The 17,107-nt window shown below is 31.7% G+C and overlaps 1 protein-coding gene across 3 annotated transcripts in view; it reads right to left on the bottom strand.

The window, feature by feature from the left end:
• The window catches only part of LOC145975617 (2-oxoadipate dehydrogenase complex component E1), a 330,754-nt gene that overhangs the window by 214,749 nt on the left and 98,898 nt on the right, over nt 1-17,107 (bottom strand). For all 3 annotated transcript variants that reach the window (XM_083106211.1, XM_083106214.1, XM_083106212.1), the window contains exons 5-6: nt 4,071-4,292; nt 3,843-4,000 (exon numbers count right to left, since the gene is read on the bottom strand). In XM_083106211.1, the coding sequence (XP_082962337.1) occupies nt 3,843-4,000; nt 4,071-4,292 (380 nt within the window). The remainder of the gene's footprint in view (nt 1-3,842; nt 4,001-4,070; nt 4,293-17,107) is intronic.

A 17,107-nucleotide genomic window follows, 5' to 3' on the forward strand; every position in this document is an offset into this window, starting at 1 on the left:
AAGTTAGCGTATCATTTTGTGGAAAATCATAAATTATTAAGAGTTCTGACTTTATTTACAATAGTTATTTACAATAGAGTTCTTGATAGTTTAAACAAATAGTTTTAGTGATTAAAGCAAGAAAATGCCTTAGGACAAACTGATATGCCAACTTCACGCAGCATATCACTTTGATATCCTATGATATCCTTTGATATCCTATTTTCCTTATCAATAATTGTTCAAATTTAAAAGATTTATAGTTCTACATGAGTTCTAAGAAGAGTTCTGCCTTTTAAATTAAAAAAATATTAAATAAAACAAAATAAAGAAACCTCTTATCTATAGATGTATACAGATGATATGCTGGCCGTAATTCGACAGTTCTGTTTATTCTAAAACAGTTCTCGCATAGTTCTGAGCATATTAATGACTTTTCCAAAGAGTTCTAGTGATAAAAATAATTAAACAATTTTTTAAACAATTTTTTTACCCAAAAAAACAAGCATCTTCGAGTATAGAGATGATATGCTGGCCGTAATTCGACAGTTCTGTTCATTCTAAAACAGTTCTCGCATAGTTCTGAACATATTAATGACTTTTCCAAAGAGTTCTAGTTATGAAAATAATTAGAAATTTGTTAAACAATTTTTTTACCCAAAAAACGAGCATCTTCGAGTATAGAGATGACATGCTGGTAGTAATTCGACAGTTCTGTTTATTCTAAAACAGTTCTCGTATAGTTCTGGGCATGTTCATTGCCTTTCCAAAGAGTTCTAGTGATAAAAATAATTAAACAATTTTTTAAACAATTTTTTTACCCAAAAACGAGCATTTTCGAGTATAGAGATGATATGCTGGCCGTAATTCGACAGTTCTGTTTATTCTAAAACAGTCCTCGCATAGTTCTGAGCATATTAATGACTTTTCCAAAGAGTTCTAATTTTGAAAATAATTAGAAAATTTTTGAAACAATTTTTTTACCCAAAAACGAGCATCTTCGAAGATAGGGGTGATATGCTGGCCATATTTCGGTAGTTCTGTTTATTTTAAAACAGTTCTGGCATAATTCTGAGCATGTACAGTGCCTTTCCGAATAGTTATGATGATAAAAATTGTTACAATTTTTTGAATAAATTTTTTTCTTTTTTTAAGCTGTTTCCATTTTCAAAACTAGAACTCTTTGGAAAAGTCATTAATATGCTCGGAACTCAGAATTCTTTGGAAAAGTCATTAATATGCTCAGAACTATGCGAGGACTGTTTTAGAATAAACAGAACTGTCGAATTACGGCCAGCATATCACCTCTATATTCGAAAATGCTCGTTTTTTGGTAAAAAAATTGTTTAAAAAATTGTTTAATTATTTTTATCACTAGAACTCTTTGGAAAGGCAATGTACATGCCCAGAACTACGAGAACTGTTTTAGAATAAACAGAACTACCGAAATACCAGCATATCATCTGTATACATCTATGGATAAGAGGTTTCTTCATTTTGTTTTATTTAATATTTTTTTAATTTAAAAGGCAGAACTCTTCTTGGAACTCATGTAGAACTATAAATCTTTTAAATTTGAACAATTATTGATAAAGAAAATATCATAGGACAAAGTGATATGCTGCGTGAAGTTGGCATACATATATCTAAGTATGGTTGGTATATATACAGGGTGTCCCATTTTAACTTGGACAGTAAAATATCTCAAAAACTAAGCCCAGCAAACAAAAATGTTTCAGACAAAAGTTATATGATTTCGAGGGGGCCATAAGATGGTATCATTGGTTTGACCTTGAAGAGTTATTTGAAGGTCACATCAAGGTCACCTTCAATTTCTTAAATGGAACCTACTATTTGTCATTGCATATTCTTGTAGCTTATCTCGAGAACTTTCCAAAACACTATAATTAAGTACCTTTTCGTTAAGTACTTTTTGAGTTATGAGGCTTGAAATAATTTCTTAATTTTACATAAACCGTAAAATTTCTTGTAAAATATTCATTTTTCGATTATCTTACCTTAATACTTTTACATACAAAATAATGAGAGGAATCAATTGGTGTAAAGAAAACACATAGTTGTTCTGAAGAAAAAATATGTAATTTGCAATTAACAATTCCATATTTTTTCTTCAAAACAACTATGTGTTTTCTTTACACCAATTGATTCCTCTCATTATTTTGTACGTAAAAGTATTAAGGTAAGATAATCGAAAAATGAATATTTTACAAGATATTTTACGGTTTATGTAAAATTAAGAAATTATTTCAAGCCTCATAACTCAAAAAGTACTTAACGAAAAGGTACTTAATTATAGTGTTTTGGAAAGTTCACGAGATATGCTACAAGAATAAGTAATAAAAAGTAGGGGGTTCCATTTAAGAAATTGAAGGTGACCTTCATGTGACCTTCAAATAACTCTTCAAGATCAAACCAATGGTACCATCTTATGGCCCCCTCGAAATAATATAACTTTTGTCTGAAACATTTTTGTTTGCTGGGCTTAGTTTTTGAGATATTTTACTGTCCAAGTTAAAATGGGACACCCTGTATAAGTTGGCATTATCAGTTTGTTCTAAGGCATTTTCTTTGCTTTAATCACTAGAACTATTTGTTTAAACTATCAAGAACTCTAGAACTATTGTAAATAAAGGCAGAACTCTTAATTATTTATGATTTTCCACAAAAATGATACGCTAACTTCACACACACTATATCTTCTGGAAGTGAAGCTCTCCGTAGGGGAACGGAACCTATTGTATCTGTGCATGTACATTTCATCGTGATCTTCGCTGAGAGTGAACTTTACTTCGTCTTATTAAGGAGATGACAAGAAGTGTGAAATACCAAATGGAATGAGTCATAGCTCATTTGAAAGGAGAGGTTAGGTTATGAGGTTAGGTTATGTATATGTAATAAAAGTATAAAAGAGGATCTGAGTGCACGGGCTTTCGTTTATGAGAAAACTGCAATTATTTAAACGGCTGTATATTAAATTGAGTATTTTAGTTACAGTAATCGTGAATCGCGCGGTGGATAAGTAGGCTAAGGCATGCGAGTTCGAGTTCTGACAATGTCACAACTTTTTTCTTGTAACTATATTTTTAAAATCATATTTTTTATATTTTTTATATTTTTATTAATTTTTGTTATTCTTTGTAGCAATAATATTATGCACACACATACAATAATACTTGTATATATATAGGGTGTCTGAAAATTTTTCGCAGTCCCGAAGTGTGAAGGTAAATTGGCTCAAATTAAGAAGGAAGGTCTTCTACTGTTTTGCGATATAATAATTAACGAAAAATTAATAGAAGATCGGCCAATGCGCGTGGCTAGAAGTGCGCGGTGGCGAAGGTGGTCTTATTGTAACATAATGGCGGCGCGCCTACACATTCATCGTTCCTGCAATTTTGAATCTTGAAATTTTGATCTTGAATTCGTATTCAGTTATTCAAAAAATTCTTATGTATCAATTATTATAAAAATCAGTCCAGTCAATCGAAAAATAAACGATATGCATCATATGGCATTAATACTCACAAAGATACATTTTTTTGCGCCATATAGCATCAATGCCGCAAAAAGGATTAAAAATATTTGCAAAACATAAAAATTTTAATCTCTCTCTCTCTCTCTCTCTCTCTCTCTCTAATCCAAATCTTCAATAATTTAATATTTTAGATGTTATAGATCTAAGAACTACATTGTTATTAAATTTCTATTCATAAATGTGGATAAGTGAAAAAAATCTAAATCAGATATTTATATATTCTGAAAATATTCTTAATGTTGATTATGATTTTTCGCGAATGATAATCAATAATTCTAATAACAAATTGCTTATTATATGTTCTTACGGTCGATTCTGTATGATTTTATACATAAGAGGGTTTGTGATTGTAGGATCATCTAATTCATTGTGACCCCATCTTCTAAAACAATTTAGATCGATAAAAACATCCTTCCTAAACTGTCTTTGATATTTAAAGGCTATTCTTATAGCCCGTACCACCATCTACAAAACATTATGATTACCGGTTAATAACAATATTAACGAATGGAGAAATTTTACCATAAAAATATACCTCAGGATTATCGCCATTTACATGAATTACAGGCGCAGATATACTTTTTGCTAAATCCGTGCAATATCTCGATGATCGACTTCTTGAAGATGGAGTTGTGAAACCTAACTGATTATTAATTATCAAATGAATTGTACCACCGATTTCAAAATGTGGTGTTTTACTCAACGTTAAGCATTCTTGATTAACTCCTTGTCCTGGATAGGCAGCATCACCATGTATCTAATAAAACATTCTAAATATTATAAATAATAAATATAGGATATTCCACAGGAAGTTGCTGTAACTGTCATTTTTAAACTGTTATTTTTGGTAAATGTTTACTTTAAGTTACACAGCTCGAAAAATTTTTATTTTCACGTATGTTGTAGAGGATACATTCCTAAGTAATACACCATTTGAATTTTGCGGTTTCTCTTCGTTCCTGAGATATGCGATTTTGAAATTTTATACTTACTTGTATCATCTTTTCGTTACATTCTAAATATGTTTATATTTTTCTATTTACATTTACCGGGGTCATCTTTCTGAATAATTTTCAAAAGGTTTTAGTAGCTTGTTATTTATTAAATAGTTATTAACAAAAAAGTTTCATGAATAGAATATAATTTTACCACATCATGTATGTTTAAGAAAAAATATATTTAATAGAATATATATATTTGTAAATTTTGTTTTACCTTGCAAAGTACATGCATGGACACCGTGTGTTCCGTTCCCCCTACGGAGGGGGCTCCACTTTCGGAAGATATAACCTTACCCAACCCGTGTTTGAAGTGTAGGAAATACCTTGACATATGACATTTCGCTTCACATAATTCATATGGTTCATGAGTTTATATAAGTTTGAAACTTTTTATGCGAAGCCAGGTATATTCCACACTTCAGACACGGGTTGGGTTAGGTTATATCTTCCGAAAGTGGAGGCCCCCCGTAGGGGGGACGAAACACATGATATCCACGCATGTACTTTGCAAGACAAAGCAAAGTTTACAAATACATTTATTCTAGATTTCAAGATTTCTAGCGAAACTAAACAATAATTTTATAGCTTAGCGATATGGAAGCGACAACGAGCAAACGTAAACAGAAAATATAAACATACAAGTAAAATATAATATCAAACCGTGAAACAAATGTAAACAAAAAATGTAAATACATAAATAGGATATAACGAAAAGATGATATAAAAGTATAAGAAACTTCAAAAGTGTATATCTCAGAAACGAAAAGAGACCGCCGCAAAATTCAAACGATGTATTATTTAGGAATGTATCTTCTACAACATATGTGAAAATAAAAATTTTTCGAGCTGTGTAACCTAAAGTAAACATTTACCTTATTTTTAAATGCATATAGAAAACAGAGAAAATAAAATATTTTTTAATAGAAGACATTTTTAGCAATTAGATGTGGACGAAACAATCAGAGATTTGTTGTTATTTAATAAATGTTTATTAAAAAATGCCTAATAATATCAACAAATATCGCGGTAAATATGTATAAAAGGTCAAACCTCATCGATTTTATCGCTACTTAAATATGTTGTAGCGGAACTTTTTCTGAGTAATTCTACGCAAGAAATAAATGAGGGATAACATTGGTTTAGAAGATACAACAAATTGAAGTTTCACAATTTTAATGCTTTTTATCTCCGAAAATATTGATTTGAGAAAAAAATTTTAGGCAAAAAATAAAGACCCTGATAAACCCCACAAAAAAGGTTATATGCATTTTTTTCATAAACTTACTATTTTAGCTGTTATATAAAAAAATAATAATTTTAAATTGGCTATCAACATCCTTTTAAGCAATGGATACCCTTTAAATTTTATTTTCCACACATGTGTTGACCGCCTTAAGAAACACCTTTTCAAACCAAATTCCTTAGTGAATAATACCCAGGTCATAAACACAAATGATCACATTACTTATTTCACGATACCATACGTTCCTTCAATCTCCGGGCGTTTTAAACATATCGTTAAGGATTTGGATGTTCGACTCTCATATTACAGTATCAATAAAATGAAAAACTTCATCAGGGCTCATAAGGATCCTCTTCCTACCTCCAATTCTTTGAACGTCATATACAAATTGAACTGCATGGATTGCGATGCGTCCTACGTTGGACAAACTTGCAGACAACTGCATACCAGAATCAACGAACATCGCAGCCACATTAGACATAACACTAATTCTCAATCAGTCATCACGAATCACAGGGTTGGTTTTGATCATACTTTTGATTGGGATGGCGTTCAGGTTTTGGATCGAGAACCATATTTGAGTAAAAGATTGATCTCCGAAATGCTATATATCAAGAGGCAAAAAAATGGTCTCAATTTGCAAACGGATACTGAACGTTTACCAGAAATTTATTTAAATATTGTCAACAACTTGCCAAAAATTTAACACAGTTTCTATCATAACAAATAGGTCTGCGACTTTGAGTATGTGTACATTTATACATTATTTGACTCTCTTTACCGTTTATATATAAGTCACATTTATCCGTTAAAGACGAGTCGATCTTTGTCTTCGGAGATGTTAAGTTGTCTTTATTCATCTCCTCGGCGCGTTATCTTCGATGCCTGGAAGTAAGTCTTATTTCCGTAGTTTTAACTTCTTATCTGTTTAACCTTTTAATTTTTATTTCTTGACTATATGTTCAGTTTATTTAGATCATTTTTAATAAATTGACATTAAAATAATTTCAATCTCGTAATTTTCATGTAATTCTTAGTACTTTTTTCTTTCTATGTTCATATTAGTCATATTATTTATTTAACTTATTTATAACTTATTTATTTATTTCTTTGACTTTATGTTCAGTTTATATTTAGATCATTTTTAATAAATTAACATTTCAATCTCATAATTTCATGTTTAATTTAGTACTTTTTCTTTCTTTGTTCATATTAATTACACTATTTATTTAACTTATTTTACTTTTGTCCTTTGTTTTTACGTAGGCATCGTCAAGATAATGAGATACCGAGACATTTATTATCGCTTTAGACAGCACCCTTTGTAACAGACTCCGATATAAAACACTTTGTTATTATATTTTTTCATTATATTATCTTTTATTATATACTTTCGCGCTGAAGATGACCCAAAAATAGGGTCGAAACGTTCGCTATCCTCTCTTTGTATGCTTTAATATCAATATTTATTTGATTGTATTATAAATAAATGTGTTATAACATCGACACTAGACTCGTATTGCCATTATAACTGTTTTGTTTAATTTTAAATACATTTAATACAATTTAAATTTATATAGAATTTAATACAATTTAATACAATTAAAAAATATCACAAATATATATGTACACACACACACACACACACACACACACACACACATACACACACGCGCGAGGGGGGTGCAAGGAGGGCTTTCGGTCCCCCTCCCGCAACCACCCCGCTGGTAGGCAAGGTAGACTTCGCTTTACAACTTATAGCATATATCCATTGTGATTGAACTCTTCGCAATGCGTCCCCTATCACCGGGAAAAATGCGAGAAGGGAGCCGAAAGCCCCCTTGCATCCTCTCGTGTGTGTGTGTGTGTGTGTATGTGTGTGTGTGTGTGTGTGTGTGCATACACATACGTTTCCGACATTTATATAAGTATCTTTTGCAAATATATAAAAATTTCAATTTGTTGTATCTTCTAAACCAATACCATCCCCACTTATTTCTTGCATAGAATTACTCAAAAAATCCCCCTCTACAACATATTTAAGTAGCAATAAAATCGATGAGGTCTGACCTTTTATGCATATTTGCCAAAATTGATAATAAGTAAGAGATGGCATTAGTTTAGAAGCTACAACAAATTAAAGTTTTTATATATTTTACATAAGATTTTATATATTTTTATATATTTTGCAAAAGATACTTATAAATATTAGAAACGTATGTGTATGCGCGCGCGCGCGCACACACACACACACGCACACACATGGGAGGGTACAAATTTAATGGAACCCGGCATGAACTATAAAATATCTCATAAAATATTCATTTTGGTAATTATGCACTTTACGGACGACCGATTTCAATGATCTTGATATATGTTGTCAAGCATTCTCCTGAGTAAGTATCAAAAGGTTTTAAGTGTCGCTTACTATTTATTAAAAAGTTATTAACGAAAAAAATTTAATGAATATAAAATGATTTTGCGACAGCATGTACGTTTAAGAAGATATATTTGATCGAATATATGTTCAATAGATAGAGAGAGAGAGTAAACGTGACATTGCGTTCAACATACTATATTTGTTTACATTTTTTCAAATCATCCCGGGTTGTAGTCTTGTAGTCTTATGTCTTAATGTGTGACAATTTTTCGGTGAGTTTAAGAAGTTACATTAGACGTTTAAGAAGTTATATTTGATGGAATATATGTTTAATATATAGCGAAGATCAATTATTAAATGTAGAGTAAACTTTGTTTTGTGTTGCAAAGTACATGCTTGAAGACAGTGTGTTCCGCCTCCCCCCTCCCTACGGGGAGGCTCCACTTTCGAAAGATATAACCTAACCCAAACCTATTTTTTATTTAAAATTAAAATTTGGTTTAAATCAGAATAGGTTTGGGTTAGGTTATATCTTCCGAAAGTGGAGCCCCCCCTAGGGGGGGCGGAACACACTGTATCCACGCATGTACATTTCACCTTGACTCTTAAAACGTACATAATATCTAAAAATTGCACATAATTCGTAAAACTTTTTTCGTTAATGACTTTTTAATAAATAGTGAGCGACACTTAAAACCTTTCGATACTTACTCAGGAGAATGAGCTTGACAACATATATCAAGATCATTGAAATCGGTGAGTGCATATAATTACCATATTTTTTTATATTTTTACTTTTAAAAAAAGTTATATATTAAAAAAGTTGGTAAAATAATTGTTTTTATTTCCTATAAAAATAATATAAAAAGTTGTACCAAGAAAGTTAATAAGTTGTACCAAGAAAGTAAAAAATTAGTAAGTTTAAATAGAAATATTTTAATGGAAAACATTGTACAAAATAATTATTTTAATTTTCAAAAATAATAATATCAAATTACAAAAATAATATCAAAAATTAAAAATTTATGTAAAAATTGGAAACTAAAAATTAATATAAAATAAAAAAAATTTAATTAAAGAAATTTGGCATTACTAAGCTGAATAATAAGCTAAATAAATTTGACAGCACTTTCAAACTGAATAATACCTACGGTAATAAAATTGGTAGCATCGTTTTTTTCAGTTTTTTAATTAAATTTCTTATTATTTTTTTTTAATATTAATTTACAGTTTTTAATTTCTAGAAAAATTGTTATTTAGTAAAATTGCAATTTATAAAGAGTAAATATTCAATTTCATCTTGTATAAGGCTTTACATTTTATTTGAAATATATTTGTTTAAAAAATCTGTCGTCTCTGCTTCTCTTTTCCTGCCATTCTCCCTCCCTTCTCCTCTCCCCCCCTCTCTCTATTATATTTTTAATATACTCTATTTCTATACTTTCATTATTCTCCTTATATCATTTAGTATCTTATCTAATTTTTGTAGAAATATCCCAGTCTTGTATAACTTTCTTGTACCTCATTATCTTATAAGCAATTTCATAAAAAAATCTTGTCTTCTTCCCACTTACTTTCCTGTAAATCTAGGCATGCATTAGTTTGTTTAATATTCTCAAAATATGAGTCACTAGAATTTCATCTAATTTTATTACTCTAATTGGTTTAAGAACATCAGATGACTACATTAGTGATCATCTTCAACGCATTCCTACTTTTTTTACATTGTACTATTTTGGATTAAGTATAGCAATTACTCTATTATCTTCTATGATTCTGACTATAACGTACATTCTTTCTTTGTATTACTTCTCTCTCTGTTTCTCTTATTTTCTTTTTTATAACTGATTTTCCATTAATATTGACTAACCTTTCTTTCTCTTTCATTCTTTGCTCCGTGTCTTCAGCCTGAACACTTATTTTTTTCTATAACTTTGTCTGTTGTGACACATTTTTCGAATCCTTATTATTTTTTTTCGTATTTACATTCTCAGACTTTCCTATTTTAATCTGAGTTGCCACCTCATCACTATTACTAATTTTCTTCACTTCCGATTCATTTTCGTCTGAGTTGGCTGACAGGTTTTTGCTCTTATTAATGCATATATATTCTTATTACTCTTTTGTCTTTTACTGCACTTATTATTATTTCTTTCTTTAAAAATTTATATTCTTTTTCCTTTGTTCTTTTATTTCTTCAATACGTACAATATGTCTAATAAGAGCGTGCACAGCATAATTCGTAGTTGGTAAAAGCTATATCCGAAATTTTTACGCTATCTGATAGAGGAGACTTTTCTCCTTGATGCTTTGTACTGAAAGACTCAATTGTCTTCAAAATTTTGTTGCGTCATTTCGTAAGACACCATGAGTAGCGCATACGCACTTCGAAGCTATCTTTCTTTGTCTACACAAAGTGAAAGGGCCAAAAATGTCATTAGCAAACGTTACTAAATACATGAGAAAATCAAAATCTTTCGTTAAAAAAGTGAATGCAACGATACAAAGATCCAAAAACGGTCGGTGATTTGCCAGAATGTGGAAAAAAAATTAGTACAAAGTATTCTCCGAAGATGTCAATCAATTATTGACGCTGCTTTTATTTCTGCTAAATTTTGACGCATTAAATTATGATCATGTATAATTCTATTTGGTTGAAGATCAAATAACAGAGATACTGCAAAAAATTAGGAATTACCACCATGTTATAATTGAAGTGTTGGAAATTATACTGGTTATTTATCAAAACAATAAAACGAATACAATTTTTCAAGATAGATTTTATGATGCTCATTTCAAGTTTAATAATCATAAATATAAATCATTTTATCATAATAATTGCAAACTCAATGACCACCTGAATTAATTACTATATCATTGCAGCTATGCTATTGTTGATTATTAGAAATAGGCTGAATTCTGTGAGGATATTGAACTTTCCACGTCTCGCGTGATTGATTTGAGAATTAATTTTATTTAATAATAATTCAAAGTAATCAATAGGAATATCTTCTAACCACTCACTCTTGAAAATTTTCTATATATTGTAAGAGTGCTTAGAGGTAAAATATTACATTACATTGCTTCTTTTAATTATATTATAGCTAATATCTTTTGACATGCTTTCTTAAGGAAATAATCTATATAATTAGTAAAAAAAAGCTTATTATATTTATTAGTAAATAAACTGTATGATTAAGTAGATAAACTGTATAAAATCTATATAATTTATTTCAATTATATCATTATTTTTTCATATATAATATAATATTTAAATGTTTGTAATATTTTATTATTCTGATTTAATGTATTATTTTCTCTGGTTTTATTTCAATATTACATCGGTTTTTAATTTAGATAAATTTCAAGATCTTTGTTTTATGATGTAAAAATTACTGTAAAAAATTATTACATATGCAATAGTATTATGTTAAACTGTAAAAGAAGTTCTACATTAAACAAAGTTGTGCAAAATAATCTTAATTTAATCTACAAAAAAATGATATAAAAATTGTAATACGTCAACTAAGAACAAAAACTCTTGTGCAAGTTTAAGTTAAAATATTTTAAAACACTATTATGCAAAATATTTATTATAATTATTCTAATTTTCAAAAATAATATTAAAAATTAAAAATTTACCTAAAAATTGAAAACTGAAATTTAATATAAAATAAAACAAAAATATATTAATTAAAAAACTTGGCGCTGCTAATTTTATTAGTATATTATTCAATTTAGCAGCGCCAAGTTTTTTTTAATTATGTAGTAGTAATAGTAGTGGAAAGAGTGAGACTGAGTCAGTCCTTACTGTCACCTAAATCTAAAAGTTTTTCTATAACTCCCTATAGTTGGTTGAGGTTATAGGTAACAATCCAATTTCGCCCTTACAAGAAGGTTATATAGATCGCTTATCCTCACGTTTTGCAGATCGCTGGGTTCTGGAAACATGAGACTTCAAGATCTCATCTCTGTATCTCATGAGTGCAAGGACATAGAATGTGAATGCTGTCCTCTTTTTTTCCGCCACGTAGACAGCAGTCTTTTCGCTCGGCCAAGCCGAAATTAAATACATGGATCCTAAGAGCCACATGACCCATAGAGTAGACTAATGGAAACATTAAGTTTCCTTCTACTCATTATTAGGAATTCATTCGTCCTTTTGGGAAAAGGTTGATTCAATAAGAGTTTAACTTGGCGACAGCCTTGAATCTGACCCCACGAAACCAGATGTTCTCGTTTTAAAGATTTTCTGATAAAATCTTTGGCTATGGCAAAGGGGACGCCGACGACTTGCTTAGCTCGACTTGAGCCCGAGATCTCAAGAGTTTCCAGCTTTGCTAGATCGTGCACCACTTGATTGCCATAAATTCTCTGATGACCAAAGATTAATAAATACCCAGATAAAAGACTTAGGCTAAGGTGATCTTGTTAGTTTTATCTATTTATTGCTAGTATAAATATCGAGAACTCGGTGGTAATCTTGATTAAAGCATTGGCTGCTATGGGAGTAGATAAGAATATTTTTATTGATAGCTTCAACTAAGTTAGGATTTTTACGCACTCATGGCCAAAATCTCGGCTTCAAGACCGTAGTTAGCTCACCTAGGGGAAAAGATTCCCTATTGAACCTTCAACCGCAAACACTAGCTCCAAATCGTCCATTTACCCCTGAGCTATCCGTATACCAGATGTCTAAGTTTGATCGGCAAATTCGTTCTAGTTTACTCCAGTCTTCCCTGGACAGTATCTGGATTTTAAAAGATTTGAGGACCTAAAATATCCTAGGTATTCTTTCCTGCAGCAAAGTGAATGGGTGTTCCTGGAGGAATACTAACTTGGTGTAACCGAGGTGATAACCCTCTACTCACCCTGACACTTTAATCTGTAGGCGGTAAGTCTGGTTATGCTGATAATGAAGCAATTTAAGAGTGGAAAATGGAATGCAATCTCAAGCGCCTCCGTTGAGGTGGTTCTCATGGCCCACCGCCGCTTTCAGGTAACAACCTAAAGGCTTTTGAGTAAGTTCCTAGCCTTCACCTTTTAGCATCGTGAGCCACCAGACCACCGCGGCATATGTGAGACGTGGTAATAGAATGGCTTTGTAGATCCAGAGGGCAACGCTAGGTTTAATGCCCCAAATTCTACCTATAGCCCTTCTACATGTTCACATAGAGATATAAAATTTGTTGCGTTTAACTTCAAGATGAAATTTCCAGCTTAATTTAAGATCTAGATGAACCCCCAACTATTTCACTGTCTATGATCTTTACCTTAGAACTTCAGGGGCCTAATGGGTTCAGGCTTGTAATTCCTGGTGAAAATCATAGCTTCGGTCTTAGACGGGTTGACTGTAAGATTTGTGCCTTGACACCAGTTTTGGGTAGTCTTAAGTGCTTTGTCCGAAAGCTCCTTAAGAGTTGAAAGAAAACTACCTCCTGCTATTACAGCCACATCATCCGCATAGCCTCAAACAAGAAAGCTAGCTTCTTGAAGTTTAATCAAGAAAATCATAGCTTCGGTCTTAGACGGATTGACTATGAGACCTTTAGCTTGACTAGTTTTGGATGATCTTAAATATTTTATCCATAAGCTCCTTGAAGGTTGAAAGAAAGCTACCTTTTACAATTGCGGCTACATCATCCGCGTAGCTACAGACGAGAAGGCCCGCCTCTTGAAGTTTAACTAAGAGCTCATCCACCACAAGGCACCACAAGAGCGGAGAAATAATGCGACCCTGCGGATAAGTCCCTGGCTGGAAAACCATTCACGATTATGTCACTATAGCTGACAAAGTCAAAGTTCTGTCCGACAGCATATTTTTAATTAAAATATTTATAATTTTTTTTATTTTAAATTAATTTTCAATTTTTAATATTATTAAATTAATTTTTAATATTATTATTTTTGTAATTTAATATTATTATTTTTGGAAATTAAAATAATTTTTGTAAAACAGTGTTTTCGATTAAAATATTACTATTTAAATTTAGTTTTTATTCATACAAGTTGGTTTTTTATATTACTCTTTTTGTAAGAAATTAAGACATCTATTTTGCACAGCTTAGTTTAATATACAAGTTCTTTTACAGTTTAATATAACACTATTTTGTATATACAGGGTATCTGTCATATCACATGCCCAAAAAAACCACAAGTAGATCTCGTTGCAACCATGCATCACATAAAATTCGAGATATTAATTAAAAAAGATCGGCGAATGCGCGTGACTAGAAGCGCGCGCCGTCATCATGTTTCGGAGAGTCCGCTCCCTCCCCACTCATCGCTTCGCCGCGCGCCGGCACACTTATCGCTCCTCCCCTCCCCAATCATCGCTCCGCCACCATTATTTTACAGTAAGACCGTCTTCGCTGCCGCGCGCTTCTAGCCACGCACATTCGTCGATCTTTTTAAATTAATATCTCGAATTTTACGTGATGCATTTCAAAATGGTATATGACTTTTTAGTTCAGTTTAACAAGATCTACTTATGGTCTTTTTTTGGGCATGTGATACAACGGACACCCTGTATAACTTAAGGATAAAGGTTATTTATTCTTCCCCTTGGAGATTGAAGGCGTTATTGAAAGGAACGATCCCGAATATTTTACAATTTCATACAGCACATTACATAAGTAGTGTATATAGGCGGGTTCTAACTCAGGTCCTCTCAGGGAGGGTGAGGCGCGAGGGGATCTGACGCGTGGGGAAGGGGGAACCGCGATCCATCCGGTGGACGAAGGGGTCCGCGAGGAGAAGGGGGATCCGCCGGCGCGACCGGTGCGAAAATGTCAGAAGGATAGCGCTAGATGTGGGAAAAAAATAGTGCTAAGTGTGAGAAAAGGACAGTGCAAAGGTGTGTGAAGAGGACAGTGCGACAAGGATAGTGTCAATGTGGGACAAGGACGGCGCAAGTGAGATGACGCATAGGTGGGAGAAGGACGACGCAAAAGTAAGTGAGTGATAGCGTGCGAGAGAGAGAGGAAAAGAGAGAGGAAGAGAGAGAGAGAGAACCATAGCGCAAGACAACGCGTGCGAGGGAGAAGGATAATAGCGCAAGACAACACGTACGAGAGAGAACGATAACCCGAGATGATCACGTACGAGAGAGAGAGAACGCGTACGAGAAAGAGAGACAACGACACGTGCTAATGATAACGAAAAGGATGGGAAAAGGATAGCGCAAGAAGAAGCGCGTAAATAAATACATTTCTTTACAATTAAAAATATAAATTTATTTAAAATGTGTGTAAATGCATTTGTGTGTATGTGTGTGTGTATGCGTGTACTTAATATAAAATAAAATAAAATAAAAATATATAATAATAACATAATAATAATAATAATAATACTAATAATAATAATAGTAATAATAATAATAATAATAATAATACAATGTAAAATTTATAAATTTTAATTTGTTATAAGGATACGATTAGCTAATCAAAATTTACATCTTGATCTATACGCTGATCTACATTCTAATCTACATTATGATCTCCATTTTGATCTTCATATTGATCACCTTCTGATCTTCATTCAGATTTCTCATTTCTCCTGAAACATTCTCCTGCAAAAATCACCAAGAATAATTACTTAAATATTTTGATTAATTTTACAATTATATTAGCAAAAATTATCTGTTACCTGCATTCTCTTCATGCCGCTTCTCCTTCTCTTTATTTACATACCTTTATATGTAATTTCGGGTATGCATTTATGAGATACACATTTTGTACAATATCGTGTTATATGTAATAATAATTTATTGATGATTACCCGCAATCAATTTTTTAAAATCATATTTAATAAATAAAAAAATTTTTTTACAAGTGGTTTGATGGATAACAATCATAAAACAATAATCAAAATGCAAATAAAAATCTCTAGCGTTGGAAAAATTCAAACAAGAATAGTTAATTGTGTATTAAAAATTTACATAGGAGCTTGATTTAAAAATTCAATACAAAAAAAACGCAAACGTTTCGATCCTCTCTGGATTCTTTTCAATGCCAATCGTAGAAAACACAGTTCAAAAATATACAATAAACATAATTCAGCACAATGTCAAATATAGAATTGTCGAATCGCTCCCGCACAAAGTTAAAGATTGATATTATAGTCAGAAATAAATGTACAACATAAATTACGCTTCGTAAATGCAAAATATATCACGCAATGGCAATGCTTGAAGGACTGCATGCTACTCACCTGTGCTCCAAAACGCAGATCGGAGCCGTACAGAAAAAAAGCGATGACAAATGATCGTTGTAGTCTGTTGGAAAAAGCCAAGCAAAGAAAGTTCGAATAGGCAGCGATGTCACCAAAAATGCAAATAAATGTACTTCTTATTTTTAAAGTATTAATATGTCCCAAGTAAGAAAAGCCGAGATCTGAAAAATAAAAAAAGACAGAGCAACACGCATTCCCACAAACAAAAACCAACCAAACAACGCAAGCAAAAAAAGAAAGATCATTAATGCAATTGATATAAATTAATAAAGCGCAGTGTACATACAAACAAGAGATGCAATGAATTATGCAGAAAAGACGTCACAAGTAAGAGAAGGTACATATCGCCGAAAATTCAATCAACGAATTGCGAGTGATGTATCGCTGGTGAAATGGCACAACAGACTGAGCCGCGAGAAAAGAAGCGTAGGCATACCAAGGAAGGAGGGAAAAGGGGGGAATCGAAATACAGGAACGAACGAGAGAAACACTTAGCCCTATTGTTACTCTATAGGAAAAGATTTAATGATAGGGAGATAGGATTTATCTAAGTTAATAGTGTCATTCTGGATATTCAAACCATTTTTTTTTCCCTGTAATGTAAATCATTTCCGAAATAATTCTCTTTAAAAAAGAAGGTTCTTCACCTAAAATTTTTATCTCATCCCATTTGAATTCATCCCTCAAGTCTGTGTTGAGAGATCACTGAGAGGGAT

Source organism: Camponotus vicinus, unplaced genomic scaffold (assembly GCF_025532165.1).
Source record: "Camponotus vicinus isolate PSW18456_S1 unplaced genomic scaffold, iyCamVici1.0 SCAF_8, whole genome shotgun sequence".
In the NCBI taxonomy this organism is placed as follows: domain Eukaryota; kingdom Metazoa; phylum Arthropoda; class Insecta; order Hymenoptera; family Formicidae; genus Camponotus; species Camponotus vicinus.